At 41.4% G+C, this 23,697-nt stretch overlaps 1 protein-coding gene across 1 annotated transcript in view; it reads left to right on the plus strand.

Annotated features, from left to right (window-relative positions):
- Nucleotides 1–23,697, plus strand: part of GGA1 (golgi associated, gamma adaptin ear containing, ARF binding protein 1) — a gene marked incomplete in the record, with an annotated part of 1,948,856 nt that overhangs the window by 335,429 nt on the left and 1,589,730 nt on the right. The window contains 1 exon segment of the mRNA XM_044067846.1: nucleotides 13,339–13,437. Within this exon segment, the coding sequence (XP_043923781.1) occupies nucleotides 13,339–13,437 (99 nt within the window).

Consider the following 23,697-nt stretch of genomic DNA (forward strand, 5'->3'; position numbering starts at 1 on the left):
GTGAAAGTGCTACCATTTTCAGAGGAGATTTAGGAGAATAAGTTCTGCTTGCTATGGAGTACCTGCATGGTGCATGAAGGAGAACAAGATTATGCTTTATCTACTTCTCAGCTATTACAGAGAATACATACTGGTTGCTTTGGTATGCCTGTTTTAAAAAGAGATCTGGTTAAGTGGATGTCTTTCTATTATGTTGCAGTATTCATAATGTGGTCTAGGTGACTGAAACCTCCGGCCAGTATACCAAAGATTTAAGCTACTGCAAGGTACATACTACATTGCGTGTACAACAGCTATCATTGACCCTAAAAGTAATGTCTGCACGTGCCATCGTCGGAATTTTTCTGCCACCAGTCCGAACAACAACTTCCACTGTTCATCTGATTGACGAAAGTTTTCTACAATTCAGGTAAGTGCCCTGTTGGGGAAAACCTGTATGCTTTTGCTACTGTATGACTGTTAGAGGTTAATGTCATCCAAGAAGGGCAAGTGCCACTGTGGAAGACAGATTCCACACACACAACCACCACCAGTGTCTTCTGTGTGGGTTCTGATCACGACTACAAGGCCTGTGTTATCTTTCAGGTGTTCATCCCTAAAATACTCTGCAGTCATCTGTCTGCCCTTAATATACATCTCGAAAACCAGAGACTAAAGTGACTAGTGCTAGGTATGGAAGATACTCAAGGTCCATTGGATGAGCCCATGAAGAAAAAGGGGAAAAAGGTAAGGCCTGAATTTTCAGCTGTATCTCTGATCCCTCTTGTCCTTCTCGAGGTCGATGAAGTCCCAGAGATACTTACGGTGACTGGTCCTCCTCCTTTGGCAGATAATGATATAGAAGACTGTAGGGGAGGGTTCCTTCAGCATGTCCGCAGAGGTATCGCAGACATCCATTATGGACAGTTGGGAGGAACTGCAGCTTGCCCCCACCTCCTACAAACAACTATATCATATATTACTAGACACCAATTTAGCCAACTGTAACAACATCTTATCATTTGACAATCCCTACAATTCCACTCAAGGAACTATATATTTACACAACAGCAATGCTTGCTCCTATACAGAACTTAACCTAAGAATCTTTATTTCATCTGCTCATATCTTAGTTTTCCTACAAAATAAAACCCATAACTTATCACTGTAACTGCTTAACCTTTGTTTTGTTTTTTCTGTAACCCACAAATGACTGAAATTTTAAACTGCTGTAATCTTTTTGTTACCATTGTTAAAGATTTGTCTCTAATCTACAAATGATTGAAATTGTAAACTAATGTAATCTTTTTGTAATCTTTGTTTTGGAGCTTTTCTCCCCAGGACTCCATTGAAAATGGGTTCTTTTTGGCCCAATGGACTATCCTGGTAAACCAACTGCAAATAAATAAATAAAAATAAATGTTCTTTGTAGTACCTCTCCTGCCCCTTCCAGTGGGGTTTTGCCGATGTGTGGTCCCGTGCCTAGGCCTACGTCAGCCCTTTCATCCCAGCCTAGGTTAGGCCTTCCTCTCAAGAGGAAAAACAGGTCTCCCACTCAGGAGACTTCTCCAGACTGGCAAGCGTTTTCCCAAGGGTTTTTGAATGCCTTCCTGGCACTTAGGCCCTCCACTTTGCAACCACCCTCCACTTTGCAACCACCTACTCCAGCATTTCCTATTTACCCTCAACCTGGGAGTACATCTATTGAACGAGGCCCATGACGATGATGAGTCATCTTCAGATGCGTCCCTGGCTTACTTCACTCAAATAGACCCTCCTCTGGGTTATGCCTCCCCAGAAGATGATTCACACTGTGGAGATTCTCCTGAAGAGAATATTACATTTGGAGAAACTATCTCCAGAATGAAGAAATTTTTCAAGTGGGAAAGCTCCCATGTTTTACAAGTACAATAGAGGTACTATAACCTCATAGAAATAGATTATCCTGCTCATTCAGCCATTGTACCTGTTTTGCCAGCTTTCCAAGATGCGTTTCTTGCAGCATCAAAAAAACCCTGATTCACAACCTCCTGCTCCTAAGAGGCCAGACGGGTTCTATAAAGTTTCTGAAAACAGTAGTACAAATGTCTTCTTTCAGACCCAGCTGTGATCTCTCTTTCTGTGCTGATAAAAACCACCAAATTACTGCCCTCAGTAAAATGATGGAGAGAATTGGGGAAAAAGGTCTACACCTGTTCTACTCCAGCTTTTAAGGGACATTACTTATCAGACAGACAAGTCTAAGTATGCTCTGCCCCTACTTTTACAACCCTCTGAATTGCTGACAGATCTCCCAGATTCTGCCGCAAAATCCCAGCTTTCTTCCCTCTTGGCTGGTTCATCCCAGGTTACCAGGCATTCCATAACATGCAGTTATGACTCAGCTGAGGTGTCTGCAAGATCAGCAGCATCTGGTTCTGTCCTCAGGAGATATTCCTGGCTGAGATTGCAGCCTTTGCCTGAGAATTTCAAGGCAAAAAACTTATGAATGCACCACTGGACAACCCCCCCCCCCCCCCATTTGGTACTAATGCTGCAGCCCTGTTCAAATCCCCTCAATAGAAAGGAAAAGAACTTCAGGAGCTTACACATTTTTGTTTCCACATTTCCTAAATACCATAGGAACCACCATTCTTGGTCTAATTTTGTAAGGAAGAAGACCCGTGCTGCTCCTTCCCAACAACACAAGGGCACATGCAGGCAGACACCTCCTAGGTGTCTGCCATCCTCTGCTGAAAAGTCCCCCTTTCCAGACAAGCCAGTTAGTCTGTGACTACCTGGCAACTTTCTCAGAAATCCTTCTTTTCCAGTGCATTTCTCATTTCTTTTCAAAATGAACCAGCATTGCTACAGACAAATGGGTCCTGTCTGTTGTACAAGGAGGTTACTGTATGACTTGGAAAACCACTCCTCCCTTCATGGGGATTCCATAACCCCCAAAGGACCAGATCCACCTTTTCCTGCAAGTCATTCAAGACTTGCAAACACAAGGAGCCATCTCTCCTGTTCAGTTCCAGGATTTTCTTAGTTCCCAGGAAAAATGGTCCTTGGAGACCAATTTTAAACTTGACTTGTCCCAACTCTATCTGTTCAAATCCCCACCTTCAGGAAGTTCACCATGCAAATTCTGTTTCCACTTTTGCTACCTCAGGCTTACCTGGTTTCCTTAGACATAAAGGATGTATACCTTCACATTCCCATCCACCCCCATAAAGGAAATTAAGTTTTTCCTGTTGCTTCCTCTCATTTTTAGTTCTGTGCTTTGCTCCAAGGTTATTTACCAAGTGTTTGGCTCCTGTTATTGCATTTTGTAGACTCCAGGGAATTCTCATCTATCCTTACCTTGAAGACCTCATTCAAGCAGAACATCCAGACACTTTGCAACAGAATCTTCAAACCACCATCTCTTTGCACCTCAGTCTGAGATTTACCATCAACTACAGCAAGTCTTCCCTTTCTCCTTCTCAAGACCAGGTTTTCTTAGGTTGCAGGATAAGGACATACCTTGTGATGGCTTTCCTGCCTTTGCAAAAGGTGCAGTCACTGCAGACTTGCTTCCAACAGTTGCTTCCTCTGTCCTCCCTGACTGCCAGGGAGTCCCTCAGGATGCTAGGGTTCATGGCTTCGGTTGTACCAGTGCTGCCCCTAGCCAGACTCCACACGCAAAAGTTCCAGTGGTACTTAAAAAAAAAAAAAAAAAAAAAAAAAAAAACACCCTGATCCCAGCATGCTCATCCTCTTGAGTTTGTCCTTCATTTCCTCCTTGCCTAAACAAGGAATTGCTTTAGTGGATTCAACAAATCTCTCAGAATTCAGGACTCTCCTTTCAGCCATTTTCTCCAATACAATAAATTTTCACAGATGCTTCAAATATGAGGTGGGGAGCAACTCTGGGAAACCTAAAGGACCAAGGCCTATGGTCTCTCATACGGAAGCAAAACATCAAAGAGATGAGGGTTCTGATCCTGGCCCTTCAACCCTTCAGGTCATCTCTTCTACCAGGCCTTTTGAAGCTGTTAACAGACAACACTGTTCTCTGGTATGTGAACAAGCAGGGGAGAACTAAGTCTCATCTACTCTGCAGATTAGTAGTCCAAGCTTGGGAGATTGCCCTTCAAGCAAAGGTAACTTTGACAGCTGTTTATATTCCCTCAGCTAAAAATGTTCAGACAGACACACTGAGCAGATCCATGACACAAGTCCAAGGATGGATGATCCACAAGGATGCATTTCTGGACATTCTTTTTCAGGGGGGGGTACACCTCCGTTAGATCTCTTTGCCTCTCCTATAAATGGACAACTTCTGTGCCAGAGTCCCACACCTTCTGGTTTGGAACGTGGACGCCCTATCAATCTAATAGAAGGGGTTGTTTATCTACGCATTCCCCCTTTCCCCCTAATTCTGAAAGTCCCGCTGGAGATGCAGAAGGACCATCTCATGTGTGTGTATGCTACCTGGTGTGTCCATGTGTAACTAACATTTTCTGCTTATGTGTGTGGTAAGGTATGTAGGGGAATATGCATTTGCATGATGCCTGAAGCACATTAAGGGGACTTCTGTCGGGTTGTGATGTGATCTTTCTCTTTCAGCACAAGCAGAATGTAGGTGATCACATGACCTACTGCAGTAAGCTGGAAAGGCTTGTGGCTCAGCTATAGTTAGTTCCACTCACTAAAGCTAACATTGTACATTTTTTTGTCCATTGTTAGGATAGAGTCCGTTGTGGTAAACTTGCCATTGTGTCTGCTTCTTGCAGTTCAGGATGATATATTTGCTGAACAGGTATCTTTGCTGTGCCTGGTCTGTGCTGAGGAACATGAGGATAGGACTTGGGAGTACCTTATCGGGAGGGGGGGTTGCCCGCTCACTTGCAGGTAGTATCTTTATATTGTCTGAAGCAGCCCAGCCACAGATAGTGGAGCTGTGGTGTGAATAACACTGGGTAAGTGTGTGGCTCAGTTGGTGAACATCCTAGAATGGATTTTAGATTTATTCACCCATCTGGTCCTTACAGCTGGGCATGTATGAGAGTATGTGGCCCATAACACTGACCATGCTGATCCTTCTCATAATTCATCTCTATAATGTTTGTCTGGGACATCAGACGGCACACTTAAGCTCGTACCACTACCACCACCACTTTATCCCCAGCCGTGTGTTATGCTTTCATGGGTACTTTTCCATTATCAGGGCAACAGCTGTAATGAGCGGTCATGGGCTAACAGAAGTGTCTCTGTCCTTCAGTTCCCTCACATTTATCTCTAAAATGTATTAACATTGAACATCACCTGCTGCATTACAGTCACACTTACGCCTATTATTCACAGTGATTTATTAACACCAAGCAGTACTCATGTAAAATTCTGGAATTTCCACCACTTTTTTTTTTGCACATGACATACTTTCTGGAAAAAAATCTACATGAATTCCATTGACTCGTACAAAGTCAGGTCTTTCTTAGAAAGCACATTTGATATAAAGAGAAAATCTGAGTCAGTGCAGAAAGGAAGAGCTGCTTTAAGGCACCACTAGAAAGAGAATAGAGTGTAAACAGTTCCTAAAACACATTCTACCTAAATTGAGAGGAACACCTATACAAACGATATAAGGATTCAGCGACAGTGCCACTGCTTTGTCCCGTTTTGCAACGGTTGTGCTTTTATCATTAATAAAGTGCTGGGGTCCATACCGCTAAACTGCCCACATTTCTGCTTTGTCCAGCTTCGTACCACCAAAAGGTTGAGAGGTGCGCTGAGGTCTAAAAAGTGCCTGGTAATGTATTTACCACCATTTCCCCTGTACTCCCGCACAAACTTGTGCATCCCAAATGGGTTGTAGGTATCTAGTTAACAGTGCTTCAGTAGGTGTGGCCTTCATTGTAATCACAGCTGTTGTAGTAAATATTCTGTAGAAAAAGGCATGGTTTGTTTGGGGAATGGTAGCAACACAGCATAAAGTGCAAATTAAAAAAACAAGCTGACAGCATAATATGCAGTGCAAATCACCACAGCAGTTGCGAGTGCATGCGAACATTCCAGCTGTTCAAAGTGGTCATTACATGTGTTGCCCCGATAACGGAAAAGTACCCTTTCATGTTATGCCATGCATCATACCCTGTTGTGGTCTAACCTTTCCCATCACCTACTTGTCTGCCTCTCATCTCCCCATCCTAGTGCCAGTACTTCCACTGCTGTTTGTCTTTGTTGATGTTCTTCGTGTTTCACTGTTGCAATCATTACTTTTGGGTAATCTGCTGGCAGGTTGCCCTCAGTCAGCCTGAATAACAAAGTCTTGGGTCCTGTGTCGGTTGCTGTCTCCTCTTCCATGACGTCAGGGGTATACAACATGCAGCCGATGCCATTTTATTCAGTCTTTCTTGCTGTCCGGTGCCCAAAGCAGAAGCAATTCGCAAGTGCCGGTTGGCCAACTCCTGAAATGTTTGCATTCGAGTTTCAGAACCGAAGCCTTCACTAAAGCTAAGTACCCCGCTGGGGAAACTTTTTCTTGCTCCTTACCGATGTCAGTAAAAGTTAACAATTGCATTACTTGTGGGAAGCAAATACCTCATAAGGATTTTCATTTGACTGTATTCCTTGCCTAGGCCCAGATCATAACGTGTCTTGCTGTCGGTTTTGTGCTAGATTTAACCAACGCACTATTAAGCGTCTGTTTATTTTTGCTTCAAAATATTTTGGATCCAGATTTATTTACCTTGAAATGTCATCTGTTAGCAATCAGACTACCAGTGTTCACAAAAAACGCAAAGAAAAAGACAGACTGTCAAGGTCCAAAACCGATAACGAAACTTCTAAGCCAGTCGCCGGTACTCAGTGAGACACTTTAGCAGCCCCTGATACCTGCTACTTTTGAGTCGCAGGCCTCTACTGAGACCCATGCGGAGTCCGGTATGCCGAGAGATTCTCAGAGTATTGAACCCGCGGATGTCTCTCCCTTGGATGGGTCCGGAGCCGCTGAGCAGGCACCGGCTTTTGAGGGTGTTTTCAGGCCTCAACATTATATAAAACCAATGCCAGCCTCGAAAACAAGATCTAACACATCTTCTATGTCTAAAAAAAACAGACGCATGAGCCACGTGCTCAGGCCCCTATGCCTAAAAAACAGATGATCAAAATGGCTGAGGACTTAATTACCTTGATCAGGGCCTCCCAACCCCCCCCCCCCTGCTAAAAGGCCTAGGCATGACACTGATTATGAATCTTCAGATCAGGTTTCCATTTCTTCTGATCAGGAATTTTCTATTCCACCGTATGAGGATTCTGATGCAATAGAATCCATCCCATCTGCATCTCCTCCTGAGGATTATTCTTTTGGAGAAACCTTGCAGACTTTAAGGGAACATTTTTCATTGTGAGAGCCAGGATTTCTCTGAATCAAAAAAGTGGCTTAGGGATTTTCTTCTTCTTCCTCAGCATAGGCCTTTGGCAATGCCTCCTGTATTAGACATTGTTGATGATGTGTTTTCGGAATCAAGCATGGCTCCTGATTCCCTACTTCCGGCTCCTAGTAAGCCAGACAGATATTACAGGGTTCCTGAATCCCACAAATTTCTATTAAAAAATCCTGCTGCTGATCCTGAGACTATCTCACAGGGTCCCAAAGGTGTAAAGGCCTCTACAGCCAAAAGTCCTACCCCCTCTGATAGAGATTCCAGGGCGCTGGATAGATGGGGAATGAAGGTTTATACGTCTGCTACCATGGCAATTAGGGCCTTAAACTGCCAGTTTCATATGATTAAATATCAACAGCATGTTATGGGCTTATTGAAGCAGAAAATTATTTTGCTTTCTGATTGTGTGGAATATAAAGAATTACAGGAATTATTGCATTCAGCAGAACAGGTTGGAAAGCATACTTTGCAATGTGGTTTTGATTCCTTGGGGGGCTTTTGCTCGGCCGCAGTTACTGGATCTGTGATTAGAAGGCATGCCTGGCTCAAGGAGCAAAATCGGCCTGATCACGTTAAAGCTAAATTGTTGGATGCCCCTTTACAGCATGACACTCTGGTAATAAGGCAGAAGAGGTTTTAAAGAAAATGGAAGACCAAGCTAAATCTATGCAAACTGTAAAAGACTTCTTACAAGTGCAGCCACCCAGATTCAGTAGGCACTGTCCTCCTAAAAATTGGTCCTTTCCTGTGTCCAACAGAGCCTGTCAAGGCAAATCCAGGCTCTCAAAAGGCTCCAGATACCAATCACAGGGTTCTTACAGGTCAAAGCAATTGGGTGCCTCCACCTCCAAATCTGGAGGAAACAAAGCACAATCCTACAGTAAGCAGTCTCAGTGACTTCCCTCTATCTTCACCAAGCACTTATCTTTTGGCAGCCTCTTTGGGGGGAAAATTAGCACTTCATGCTCAAAATTGGCAGTTAATTACCCAGGACAAGTGGGTATTAAACATAATATCCCAGGGGTACATATTTAATTTCCATACTTTGCCAGTTCCAAACGGTTGGCCTGATCTGCCACAAAATCAATGGGCATACGCTCAAACAAGTTATGTCCCTCATGGATATGGGGGCTATTCAACCAGTACCAGAAAAGTAAAAAGAACAAGGTTTTTATTCAGGACTTTTCCTGGTACCCAGAAAAGACCATGCCTGGCGTCCAATACTAGACTTATCGATTTTGAACACATACCTGGACATTCCAAAATTCAAAATGCTGACTTCACAACAGCTACTGCCTATGCTGAGCAGGAGCGCTTGGTTAGTGACTCTAGACTTGAAAGAGGCATACCTCCATATCCCAATAAGGGAATCGTACAGAAGATACCTCCACTTCAAGGCAGGTTTTTTGCATTACCAATTCTCTGCACTGCCCTTAGGCTTATCTACTGTGCCCAGGGTCTTTACAAAGTGCCTGGCACCTGTAATTGCATTCTGCAGACAAAGAAGCATACAAATTTATCCTTATCTGGACAACTGTCCCATTCAAGCAGAGAACAAGGACACTCCTCTTCAACGTCTGGAGTTTGTAAAAAGGCTTCTAACATGCCTAGGGTACACAATAAACAAAAAGAAACCCCAACTGGTACCCTCTCAAATAATTTCATTCCTGGGTGCAAGCATGAATACAACTGCCCAGATAGCTTATCTTACGCCAGACAAAGGCAACTGACAACATACTTCAATCAGATGGCAACAAAAACCCAGTTATCTGCAAGACAAATTCTGCAGGCTTTGGGGTTCATGGCATCCTGCATTCTAATTCCATATGCAAGACTGCATATGAGGAAACTTCACTGGTACCTAAAATGTTTATGGAGTCAACATTGTCACAGTCTGGAAACCATGATTCCTCTCATTCCCTGCCTACAACTGGAGTTTCTTTGGTGGGCAGAGACATGTTACCAAAACAAGGGACTGTCATTCACTCTACCCCCTGCCACCCAAACCCTAACTACAAACGCATCAGACTATGCTTGGGGGGCCCACCTGGCGGGGAGATGCATACAGGGCAAATGGAGCCCAAGACAAATGCATCTGCATATAAACCAGAAAGAGATGCTAGCTGTTCAGAATGCTCTGACAATCTTCAAGGACTTACTTCATCCAGGACAACTATTGATAAAGACAGACAACACCACAGTTATGTGGTACATAAACAAGCAGGGGGTACGCATTCCTACCTCCTTTGCAGACTTAACCATGGCATTGTGGAACACAGCTTTGACTTACCAAATACATCTTCAAGCTCAATTCCTGCCAGGAAAACAAAATACTCTGTCAGACTAAGCAGAAATCTTATGGACCCGCACAAGTGGAAACTGGATTCACAAATCTTCACCATGGTAACACAGAAATGGGGGAGCCCAGACATAGATTTATTTGCCTCTCCCGAAAATTATCAACTGGACAAATTTTGCACAAGGACTTATCACAGACAAGCATGGAAAGTGGATGCCCTATCCTTCAGTTGGAAAACCTATCAGTCTGTGCCTTTCCCCCTCTGCCTCTTCTCTCCAAGGTCTTACTAAAGGTCAGACAGGAAAAAACAAAAATGATCCTAATTGCTCCGGACTGGCCTCGCCAGCACTGGTACCCAGTTTTAAGGAATATGTCTCAACGCCCTCCTTGGTACTTGCCTCAGATACCTCATCTACTGTCTCAGCAGAACAATCAAATTCTGCACACCCAGCTCCAAACTCTGAACCTTGCAGCATGGCTGATCATTTACTTATTCAAACAACACCTCTCAGTAAATCTGTGATGGATGTCATTTTGGAAGCCAGGAGGCCTAGTACTAGAAAATCTTATGCTGATAAATGGAAGAGATTCTGTGCTTGGAACAAAGCACAAGGAACGGACACAGCAAAGCCAAATATCCCTCAGATCTTACAATATTTGACTGAGATGCTTGACAAGGGCCTATCTTTTTCTTCAATAAAAATCCATGCCTCTGCCATCTCGGCCCATTACAACACTGAGCATCCCCTCTTTTCTCATCCTCTGCTTAAACAGTATCTTAGAGGGGCTGTAAATTTAAGGCCTCCCAGTAGATCACCAACTCCTGCATGGGACCTCAATTTTAAGCTGGAAAAACTCACCCTGCCTCCTTTTGAACCAGCAGCTTTTTATCTTGGAAAACAGCTTTCCTATTGGCAATCACTTCAGCAAGAAGAGTTTCAGAACTAGAGGCTCTCATGGCTGTGGAGCCTTTTATTACATTTTACCCAGACAGTGTCCCTCAGGACCAGTCATTCTTTTATGCCTGAAGTGGTACCAATGTGGCTCTTAACCAAACAATTCACCTGCCAGCTTTTTACCCAAATCCACAGAACAAGGGGGAGCGGATCCTGCATTCATTGGATGTACACAGACAACTAAGATTTTACTTTAACAAGACCAGATCTCTGAGAAAGTCTGAGCAATTACTGGTGGCATGTGCTGCAGGATCAGAGGGGAAGGCTATATCAAAGCAAACCATTTCGAAGTGGATAAGCCACTGCATTCATTTCTGCTACTTGCACCATGGTAAACCTGTGCCCAAAGGGATCAGGTTGCATTCAACCAGGGCTGCCTCTACCTCAGCAGCTTTTCTCAGAGGAGTTCCAACCAAAGACATTCTAGAAGCTGCTACTTGGAGTTCAGTTCATACATTCCCAAAGCATTATAATTTGCCTCTCTTCTCCAAATCCAGGGCAGGCTTTGCCACTGCAGTTCTGCAGGGCCTTATAGCCGCTCCTAATGCTATCTAGTTCCATCCTCCCATCCATAGCTTTGGGATTCTACCCAAATGTAATGACTGCAACAGTGAAACACGAAGAACATAGTACAGTTGTGTACACTTGCCATAAATATAGATGTTGGTGTATTCACTGTTGCAGTCCAGGTTACCCACCCACCATCCCCCTTTTTTTTTTGCTCCCCATTTGGGGAGCACCTGACATCTGGGGCAAGAAAAACTGAATAAAATGTCGTCTGCTGCATGTTTTATACCCCTGACGTCATGGAAGAGGAGACCGCAACCGACGCAGGACCCAAGACTTTGTTATTCAGGCCGACTGAGGGCAACCTGCCTGCAGATTACCCAAATGTAATGACAGCAACAGTGAATACATTCGAACATCTACATTTATGTTAAATGTACACAACTGTACTTTCTGCATCTTTGCCCCACCCACATACGTTTTCTACTCGCTCATACTAGCCTGCTTTCACTTTCACTCTTCTCTTCTGTTGTCCCCACAAAAAGTTACCCTCTCCTCATATTGTACACTCCTATATACTATCTTTTTGTATGATCCTCTTGTTCTTTTTCTGATTTTCTGTGCACCCTTTTCGTTCCGCTTTTATGCATATGACAAGTTTCCATATACGCTGATTGTTGCACTGCAGCTACAGAAAATGTGTGGCTGTATAGCTGCTTGTGTGCTTTGTCCAGCCCTCACATGCTAATGTGCACACTCGGTAGTACAACATTCTGAAACCTAGGAGGGATTTGCACGTAAACTGAAGTTTCATATTGGAAGAACTTGTGTTTGTAGGACAGTCAGAATTGTTGTTTTTCTTTTCTGACAAAAATTGGCCAGAAAGTTTCAAAGGTCATTCTGCTAGACGGTTATGAAAGTATTATATTTAAAATTAACTTTTTTTCAAGCTGCTGCTAAGGCTTACTCTGCTGGAACTTTAGCTACCTTGATGGACTTTTTCAAGAATGCAGCCATTGGTATTGGGCATCAGTGACATGGTGTTCTGTCAGTACCTTTGCAAGGCACTACACGTTTGTTGGTCATACCCAGATTTAGATTTTCATGTTACTAAGGGGTATGCTCTTATGAAATAGATCACCAAGCAGAACTAGCTTGGGACTCCATGATTGTTGCCAAGATTAGATTTCCTTTTTAACCAGTTACAGAAGTTATAGCTTTACCACTATGATTGTGGTAGAAAATAAGTTCCATCTTCAGTTACAGATGAACACTTCCCCTTTTTCTGCAAATGAAGCTTTGTTTGCCTTTGGTTTAATGTGGCTAACCCCAGATTTTGAGAAGCTAGGTACCATAGTAGATTGAGATTGGGAGAGTTCTCACCCTGAGAAAGTTTTATCTGCTAATGCCTGCGGTCTTAGTCCTGTTTGTCACTGAGGACAGGCGTCCTTTTCCAAATTTATTATAGTAAGTATGTAACTATTCAGTTCAACCACAGGGCTGTTGGTAGCAGAGAGGATGGACAGAGTACTTTCTTGTTTCCAGCACTTGGTTGTTATAGGCAAATTGCAGTTCATATTGTTCCTCTGAAAGCCTTTGCCCTGTAGTGATTCCACAAGATGACATTTTCTTCTGAAGAATAATTTTAAACTCTAAAGTACCTGTGACAAAAATGAGGTATGGGCTTATACAGATGTTTAACTTAACTGATGGTTTTTAAGTTGGTATTTCTTAAGCTGTAACACTGGACATTTAATTTGTTTTAGATTTTGTGAAAGCCCTTGTGATCTGTGTTATCAGCTTTTTGACACCATGATAGTGCAGAAAGTTGAGCCTACTGTGTTTAGGCTGTTAAGTTCTCCCACCCCATCATAATACTCCAGTATCCTCAAACATAAACTTTTTAACTGTTTGCAGTTGTGTTGTATTTTATAGTTGTTGCATCTGTGTCCTGCACTGTTGTGTAGCAGTTCACCTAAATGTAACTATGTCCATACAGGGACTGTTGGCTGATTCTGGACTTTTTTTTGAAGTAAATTGAGTATTTTCTTGCTGATATGATAACTCTTCATGACTCCGTCATGCAGATAAAAATACAAAATAGTAATTTAGAGTAATTTTTTTTTTTAAAAAAAGTGCACATTTGATGATGTGACATATATTGAACTTCTATGATTTTTCTTACTAGGTTCTAGAAACATGCATGAAAAATTGCGGGAAACGGTTTCACAATGAAGTAGGAAAGTTCCGGTTTCTTAATGAGATGATCAAAATAGTGTCACCCAAGGCAAGTATTTTAATTTGTTGATTACTTTTTGGCATTACATATGATGTTTTGAGACTTCCAATGAAATATGTGTAAGCATTGTTTAAAATTATCTGATTTCTTTTTTTAACTGTCATTTTTGGGCATATTGCTCATTTTTCAAGCTGTAAAGCACAATACTAAAATATGTCACAAAGTCAGTGTGATGGGAGGTAGAGAATGGTTGGAGCAGTCAGAAATACTTTGAACAGTGTATTTGCACTTGGTCTGTATGCTTAAGGAGTAGAGGTTACTGAATAAAACAGGTACTATTTTAAAATGGTCTCAGTCCTTTGCTTTTGACTAGTATTTTGTATCGGTTATTTGATTGTATTCTCACATTAGTCTGTCCTGGTAATTAGGTTCTCTGTATATTCAGTCTTACTTTTATAACTAATTTACAAAGGTCACATTTATCATTTGCAATTACTTTTGAAAGGTGAGGTGCTAGCATTGTTCAGAACTGAATGCAAGTCCTTTCCACCTCTGTAGAAGTTAAACCTGACCTTCACCCTCTGTGTTCTCCCTTTCAGCCATTTCCTCTGAGGCATTGCCTGTTTCCACACTGCCCTAGCCCTTTTAGATTAACTCAGTTTTGGAACAAAAGTTTAAGATTATTGAAATATAGGTAGATTACATTCTCTGAAGCTCCATTTTTCATTTATTTTAGAAGGCTGTAGTACTGCAGGAGGTTTGACTACAGTTCTTCCTGGCAGGGGAAGTCACGTATATATATTTTTAAAATTTTGTTCAGATAGACAGAGTTCTTCCTTTCAGGATGATTATCATATCTGCTTATTAATATGCTGACTAATTTGTAGTGCTTAACCATTTCTGTGTAAAAGAATTACTGAAGCTGTTTTTTAGTTGTCTGATACTTTTCCACTGGTCAGGGGTCTGTTGAAAGACCTCTATGGTTAGTTCTGACACATTTTTGCTGGCTTGTGAATACTATAACCAAGTAGGCTGCCTGTGCCTAGTGCTTTTTACAGTTTTAGTCCAGCCAGTCTCTTCTGTGTCATCTGTGACTTTAATCCATGTCTGTTCTGCAATTTGCTGTAGTCCTACTACAGTGTTTTAACTGTCTGTCTTTTAAAATTTAAGAATTCTTTCACTACTTTAGCCATTTGTGATGTCTTGACATCCCTTCTCTGTCTGATCATTCTGTGTAGCCAGAATGTTAATATTGTAAGCATAGTTTGCATTGAGGTCATTGGTTGATTTCTTTTAATTCAGTTAAGGCGTTCTTTTTTGTTTTTTGTTTTTTAGTTGTTCTTACATTTCTGTGAAATTCGGATTATCAAAGGAATTTATTCTTATTTAGTTTACTCTGGCTGGTCTGTCAGCCGTAACTTCTAAAGCCACTAGCCTTCAATATTTGCTTCAAGAATGTTTCCGTTACAGACAGCTGTGCTGCAGCTACTTGTAGTCATTACACATCATCAGACATAGAATTCGCCATGACTCTGAAGTTGGTCCACAGTTAGTCAGTACTCTAGGACTCTGCAGTCTGTGGTCTGTGCTTGTGAAATCTTCTGACTATTTGTACTGTAGTGCCAAGTCCTTGAAATTCAGCTATTCAAAGACTTATCAAGGAAGGATGTAGTTAAATATTGCTTGCTCTAAGGCAGAACCCTCTTTGAGTAAAATAAAATTCATGGGTCTCCTTTTGGATGTATGCCCTTCCATTAACTGCAGCTATTGAAGTTGAGTGAAAGTCAGGAAATTTTATCACTTGTTTAGTAATGTCAAATTTATCTTAATTGCTGGGCTTTGGGATGCTTGCATTTATGTAGCTGGTGTGTGCTATGTGATGGTGTGTATCAGTGTAGGAGTTCCTATATGTGGGTTTTTCTGACAATAGTGCCAAAATTCTGTTTAGTAGAGAAGGTATACCCAATCAAGGAGGGTGCGGTCATTAGTAGAATTTTAACCTGTCTTGTTTACAAAGGTGTATAAGCACAGAGTAGGTTAAAATTGTCGTAGTTTTTTTACATTGTGTTTTGGAGTGGGACATCAGATTTCAAACAAACATCTGTGCATTTGGATTTTATGCAGAATGTGCTTTTTCATACTCATATTTTTTTTGTAAATATCAAAAATGATGTTCAGGGAGTTGTGCATTTGCTACATAGTGTTTATTAACTTCTGTGTGCACAGTTTAGTCTGTCTCCATTTATGTGCATGGCATTTTATTCTTTGGAACTTTAACAAACTGACCAATTTAATGATGGGCAGTATGTGAAGGAGCAAGGTGTGGGAACCATAATGTCGCTGAAGTTAATATGCTTTGGACTGGGAACATTTGCCATTGTTTGACACTCGTTACTTATTTTTTTAAACTTTTTCATAAATGAGTTGCACGTTACTTTACATTAAGTCATCAGGCAGGGGCGTTGTTTGAAGTTATTGAGACTTTAGCAGCATGACAGACATTGCATAATTGGTTACCCAGATTGGCATAATTTTTTTTTTGTGCTGTTAGATAAAGCCGTGAATCTGACCAAGGTGACCTAAGTTCACCTAGCAGCTTGGGCACATTATTGGAACTGACATAATAGAGGTAAGAGGAATAATAAGGCAGAGTATGCTCATGTTTTCTTGGACGAAGTTGTGGGGAAGTGCTAGTGCATATGGGTGAAAGATGAACAAGTGTGATAATCCCGTCAGTATGCCACCACCTAGTGGTAAAGGAATGGGAATTACAGCCTAGGTGAGACATTCATCTCCTGATACAATTGTAAGGAAACAATACACAATGCTAACCATAGTATGGTGGTTCCTCACTTGGCCCATTTATAGTGTATGGCAGCTTATACCCTTTAGAGCCTGCACACGGGTAGTTGAAGAGCTGCTGTGTATATCCAAGGCTGTTTAGAAGGGAGACCATCCTAGCATAGATCACAGTGGGGGCTGTCTTTGGGGATCTCTGAGATTGGATAATAATAATAGTGCCTCTGTCAGTAGAGGAATCTTGATGACAGTAACAGTTTTTTTTTTTTTTTTTTTGTATTACTAAGACAATTGCTATTGAGATATTTGTAAATTGCCCTTTTTTGGGGGGCGGGTGGAAGAGATTTGCCACTGTGATTGTAATCCCCTAGCCATCCTGTGTCTCACTTGGTTCCTTCTCTCATTCCTAATGAAATGCAGCCCCCCCCCCCACCAATTTTGTGGTGGGGAATAACTGTTCAGTTAGGGACATCATAACCTCCAGCAGTGGAAGTAATGTTTGCCATTTGACTGCCCTATCCAGATGCTGTTAGATTTTTGTATTCTGTGGTTAATAACCCCCATCCGTCGAGTTTTATTCACAGAGTGCATTGCATTGCATTTTCTGCTGTTTTTCACATGTTTGTTCCCTTAATTGTTGAGTCTTTCGGATTTTCCCGGTTAGGGGTCACCACAATGGAACTCCGGTCCGCTAATGATTGGCAGTAGATTTTTGCGTGCAGAGTTGCCGGCCTTGACGCACAACCTTCAACGAAGGTACGCCCATTCTCACGTCTCCACACAGAAGATGCTCTAGCTGAGAATCGAACAGGACATAGTCTTACTGTGAGGCGACAAAGCTACCACAGCACCACCAAGTTTGTTCCTTTAATTCTAAGTGCTTGCTTCTCTAGCTGCTTCTTGGAATCATTCCAAGTGTAGTGCTACTCCTATTTCCTTCCACGTTGAGGTGAGTTAGATCTCATCTGTTCACTTTAGCTTCACTGGTCAGCTCCTACCCGCCCTTCACGATCTTCCTTCTACTCACTCTGATCTCTGCTGTCCACCTCATTCAGTGCTGTATTCCTGCGTGTCACTGAGCTTGGCTACAGTAGTGTATATGAATATTCAAGTCTGGCTAAATAGTAATGCTAGGATGCTGTACTTGCAGTTTTAACAAGATAGAGAAAAATTGCGGAAATTTTGGGTTTATTTATTTTTTTACAGTGTGGGTTATTCTTCTATAGCTTGATTTTTCATAGATGTTTCAGGATTCTTGGAATGTATTAGGTGACAAGAAATGTAACTTCAGACTTCTGTGGAGTGAAAAAAATGAGAGCAAATTATGTTTAGGAAGCAATGAGGAAACAAATGTGACTCTTATAACCGAAAGAGTGCTCCAAGTAGGTATGGAAGGACTGCGTTCTACGAGACTAAAACTTATCCCAGTTTCAAAAATGAATGTAACCAAAGTCGCAAAAGATCTATTTAAGTTGTTTTGCAAACTAAATTTCATTTTTTTTTTTTTTTTTGGTATCAGTTTAAAGCTTCTTGCCCAACTATGTTTGGTGATCTCAATTCTCACTGCTTTAGTAGCCTATGGGTAGATTCCTGCCAAGGCCATGACACCCAGCCAGCTTGCTAAAGGTAGTTACTCCTTTTCCTCCCACTCACTCTAGTTGCTGATAGGCTGCATCAGTTTTGGAGGCAAGTATATCAGCAACCTGAATGAGGTAAATCTTCATTGTTTTCCTGTCACCTCAAGAAGCATCTGTCTGGCTCTAGAGGAACAGCTGTTGGTCAAAAGCCTCTTGCCTAACAGATCCCTTTGGGGGACCTCTTCTTGTCATAAATATTTTTTCTTGAATATTTGTGGTATTTATCTACCTTAATGAAAATAAAAAACACAAGTTCCCTTCACAGGTACAAGTCCAAGAAACCACACTTCAGTCCAGGTAAGGTAATTAGCGCTTTTGTTTCTTTATTCAATAATTGCCATGTTTTAATGAAAACAGTATCCCCAGCTATTTGTAGTATTACACCTTAAGAATACTGACTTCTTTCTAGGATTATTTGTGCTTCTGCTCTGTTGTCTTATTTTTCTGTGGAAAACTGATTTTCTAAAAATATTAAGCATCTTGGCTGGGCTTTTACAGACTGTTTTTCTTGCCTGTTAATGTTTTTAACATAATTAAAATGTTGACTCATTTCTGAGGTAGTAAATGTTCATTTATGGTTTGGTGACAGTTTTCAGTGTACTGTTTGTGTTTACTTGTTTAGGTAAGGAAAATGTGCTCACTAGTGAATACTTACCTTCTCCCAGTGTTATGGAGCTTACTGTACCAGTAATCTGGTTTCTTCCCTGGCTTACAACCTGGATAATAGTCCCAGTCCTGCTTCTTCCACACCGTTTGTACCTAAAAAGAAAAATCATTGCCTCACCCTATGGTGAGTGACAGTACTGTGGCCAAAGAGAGTCCCATGGACCACTTAACCTATTGCCTCGATTCCCTCTAGTGTAGCTGTAATGACCACTATGTACAGGGGTTTAGACACTTCCTCAGAGGCTGCTCCAGTACCTGTTACAGGTATGGGAGAGCCAAACATTTAAGGTACAGGAGTTGTCTGGGTAAATAGACCTCTTGCCAGGGACAGCCTGTCCCCTGACCATTCTCCCAGTAGAGAGATTCTCTAAGAGTTTTTACTCAAAATTCTTAGATTGGTCTTTTTCAAATTCCAATATGAGGGACTTTTTTCTGTGAGAATACAGAAGGATTTTTCTCAACCCACACCCATTTTATCTGTTTTATTTGCCTTGGAGGGATACCGTGGTGTTTGGCAACTTGCACTTTTCCAGGGCTGCTGCCACAGTCTCAGAAGTTGCCAGGAGAAGTTAAAACTGAAATTTTAACTGCTTCTCTGGATAAGGTGGTGTTTGGCAGAACTCTGCAGATGTCTTCAAGGGTTTTGATGAAAGGAGAAAGTTAATTCATGTTCTTGCTCAGCTTTTTCAACTTTCCTTTCCCAAATATGACAGGCTTTACTTTCAGAAAACAGACCAAGGGTACACAGTCCAGACAGACTTTTAAAAAAAATGTGACCCTTGTGGATCCCCCTCTTCACACTTACAAACTTGTACATCTACCCCAGTGTTTGGGTCTTATCTTTTGTGGTACCAGATTGTCAGACAATTGAGTTTTGAAAAGTCATTCTAAAAAGTTACAGCTGTCATTGGGACTCCCGTCCTCATTTTCAAGGGATCTTTCCACATTCTGTCAGTTATTCAGGCCTGCTCTCTCGTTCTGGATAAAAAGCTATCTCATGAGGTAATAGAACCCCCCCCCCCCCCAAGATCAGATAGGGAAAGAGATAAGAATATCTGATGCCTAAAAAATCTGAAGACCTGTCCTAGAACTTTTTCATAGTTCAAAAGTTCAAAGTGTGTTACTGTCTTTCATCCTTCCAGTTTTCTGGTAACTGTGGGTTTAAAAGATGTTTACCATCACATGCTAATCGGCAACAATTTCAGGTACTTTTGTATTTGAAGCACCACACTGTAGAACAAACCAAACCTCACAACACAAGTTCCAGGCCAAGATGAATTCACTCGGTTTAGTACACAGACTGATTTATTAAAATAAAAAAGTAACTTCTGCAGTAAAAATTAACAGCAAAACTTCAAACTCTTATACCATTGAAAGCAAATAGCGCTTCTCTGGTGCCTCTGCTTTCAGAAAAGCCTTTTCAGAGTACATCTTTCTACTGGTAAACATACACTTAAATACGTGCATTTGGTCAATTAAATAATCATCCAATTAAGAATTCACTAAAAAAAAAAACTAAAAAGGTTAACGTATATTATACCATGATCCCCCCAAAACGTGCACGCTGATTGGCCAGCGTGCCCGTTGTAAATCGAGTTATACTAATGGAAAAAGGTCCGGTTGCCCGGACTTTTTTCCATTAGTATAACTGCTTTTTAAACATTCTCGCTATGTTAAATGGGTTTAACATAGCGAGACAGCTTTAAAATAAGCAACGGAGATCTCCGTTGCTTATTTTAAAGCTGTCTCACTATGTTAAACTCATTTAACATAGCGAGACAGCGTTTTAACGAGAAAGCAAGATCTCCGTTGCTTTTTAGTCTCGCTATGTTAAATGAGTTTAACATAGCGAGACAGTTTTAAAATAAGCAACGGAGATGTCCGTTGCTTATTTTAACTGTCTCGCTATGTTAAACTAATTTAACATAGCGAGACACTAAAAAGCAACGGAGATCTTGCTTTCTCCTGTTTTGCCCACAGCTCTGATGTACTGTGCAGGCGCCGCAGTACATCAGAACTGCCTGGATGCCAGACATCTGCGGAAGGGCAGTAAACAGGCATTATACTATGCCATTATTTAAGAAAAGTAATAGTTTCTTTTCTTAAATAATGTCATAGCAATAACCACGCCTGGTGGTAATGCTAAATTACCGGTTGGCTTTTGGTCCTCGGCCTCGGGACCAAACCACGCCAACCGTGGGTAAATTTAGCATTACCCACACCCAGGCGTGGGTTATTGCTATAATATTCTTTTTAATCTTCTTACATTAAATGCTTCCAAGAGAATTCCCTATTCAGACCTCTTGGAAACATTGCATCAGATTTTAAAATAAATATTGCTTCCTTCCTTCCTTCCTTCCTTAAATGTTCTTAATTTTTTCATCCGTACTAAACCTAGTATTTACTTGTTTCAAACAGTTGCCTGCAACCCCTGTGGGTCTCCATTATTGGTGTTCCTTAAATTGCATAGCTACAGGACTCTGAAATCTTTGCTTCTTGATGTACCTTATGTGCTCTTTTTTAATCTTGCATCAAAACTTCTCTTCCTTTCTCCAATATAAAATAATCCACAAGGACATTTAAACTGCTTTTTTTTTTCACTATTGCAAGTGAAGCTGCCTCTATCAATTTTTTCCATTAATGCTTTCAAGACTATCAACAATGTGTTTGCATACTGTGCAGTTGTCGCATGGAAAAGTTCTATCTCTCACTATATTATTTTTTGTATTTTTTGGTCTCTCAAATTTTCCATGTACTAACATGTCCTTGAGACTCCTGCCTCTTTTATATGAAAAACAGAGTTTAACATTTTTAGGCACAATTTTTCTTTCTGTATAGAGGACCAGTAATACCAGTTTTCTCTAAAATGTTAGAAAAAATAGTATACTTTAACACAAAATGTAACTCACTTTCTTTTTCCCCTACATTCTTATGTTCTGTGCTTTATTCACTTGTTTGTTCATTAGTTATACTCCAGCCATACTTTCTTTGGCTCATAGCCCCTTTCTATAAACATGCTAGCTGTATTTTGAACTTCCTTCTCACATTCCTTTCTATCACTGGACAAATGTTTAACCCTGACCATGTCCCCATAAGGAATGGAAGAAATAGTGTGGGGTGACAACTAGTTCCATACAACATAAAACTTGGTTGTCCCATTTTTCTGAATATTTTAGTTTTATGTTTACCATTTTCTTGCCCTTCTATTGTAATATCCAGGTAATTTACTCTTTTTTTTTTTTTTTTTTGTAACCCATCAAATTTGATCCCAAACATATTCACTTGCAGTTCTTGAACAAACTTTTCCACCTCTTTTTGTATTTCTCTCTACACAGTTTACCTTTTTAGTTTGCTGTATTGCCCTTTGGGTTATCTCCATCCCCAAGAATTTTATGAAGTGTCTGATACTTCTAATAGCCTATTACAGGTTGCGGTGCATTCACTTTCTCTTGTTTAGATAATTGCTTGATTTTTGCAGATGTCTTCAGTTAGCGATGAAACTCTGGCTTGGGTAGTACAGCTATTTCTCTACTTTTGATTTAAGGTGAACATTGAAATCTTCAGCCATTCCTTCTCACATGGTTGTGTTTAATGGTGTTTTGATGCAGCACTTATAATGGCACTGTTTTTCCTGTAGACAAATTGGAAAGTTAACAGAGAAGTTTCTGATATTTTCTAACCAGATTCCAGTATCTGTTAAAATGTTTGAGTTCCAGATTTGATGATCAGATATTCTGCTAAGGATAGCTGTAAGTCCGGCCAGCATAACAAAGCATGGGTACCCTCCCATTATGTCCATACATTTGACATGACCACTGACTAGTGGAGACAGAGGTACATAACCAAATTGGCCACATCTACTAGAAACGATCATAATGCCTTCTTCACATATGTCCGCAATCTCAAAGGAAGCACCCAGATCTATTCAGAACTGATGGTCAAGGACACCACATAAACAAATGCTGTAGATGTAGCTAACCTACTAGCTGACATATATTCAGTGCAAACTTCACCCTTCTGTCCCCCCCTCAATCAGTAAATCAGGACATCCCCAGTACCTGCCCCCCCTCCCTTATCTCTAGGGAACAGGTCATCACTGCCCTCTCAAAGGCAAAAAATACAGTCTCCATGGGACCCAATGACATCCCAGGCTGCATCCTACATGAACTTGCAGCACTATTTGGTACCCTATTCAACCAAAGCCTGAATACCGGCTTTGTCCCAGCCGAGTGGAGGATAGCCACAGTCATCCCTTTGCACAAAGGTAGAGCATCCACCGATCTGAGAAATTAGACCCATCAGCCTAACTAGCCAGATCTGCAAGGCCATGGAATGGATTATCATGAACCTTATTAACAGGGACATTGGCAACCTCCAAACACTCAACCCCACATAGTTTGGCTGTGTCAAGGGGAGGTCATGTCTGTTAAATCTGGTTGACTACTTTGAGACAGTCACCAAAGCCATGGACGAGGGGAAGACTTGTGTGCACACTGCCTAACTTGACCTGGCCAAGGTTGGCGACACTATTCCTCACACAGGCATAGTAGACAAACTCTCTCAACTAGGTATCAATCCATATCTTACCAGATGGGTATCAAACTTGCTCACTGGTAGAACTCACCTACTCAAAATAGGGGAAGCCACTTCAAGCAGTAGACCCGTAACGAGCAGCGTACCCCAGGGATCGGTCTTGGGGCCTCTGTTATTTGGATATACTTCTCTGAGGTGCAGGCCAAAACCAATGGGCTATGGCTGACCAGTTTTGCAGATGACTCAAAGCTGGGTGTGGTCATCAATTCTCTGTGATGTGGACGTCCTCCAAGAGCGTCTCACTCAAACAAATGACTGGTGCCAGAAACATATCCTCAAGCTGAATGGCAAAAATGCATCATCCACTTTGGGGAGAGTGATGTCCCCACATATCACATTAATAACGTCCTAAGCAGGCAGTCAGTCATGAGGGGTTTGGGTACCCAGGTTGATAGCAACCTGACTTTTGACCACCATGTTGCTTCCGTTGTACGGAAAGCTTTCTATATGGCACACCTTACAAGTAAGCGCATCTCTTCCAGGGACAAGGTCATAACATCCCTGTATTCTTCCTTATAAAGCCAATTATTGAGCACAATGCCCCCTTCGGCATGTACCTCACAAAACGCATGCAGCAGCTGGAGAGACCACAGAGGTTCCTCACCAGAGGAAT

Source organism: Protopterus annectens, chromosome 1.part0, assembly GCF_019279795.1.
Source record: "Protopterus annectens isolate FY-2018-M chromosome 1.part0, PAN1.0, whole genome shotgun sequence".
NCBI lineage: Eukaryota > Metazoa > Chordata > Ceratodontiformes > Protopteridae > Protopterus > Protopterus annectens.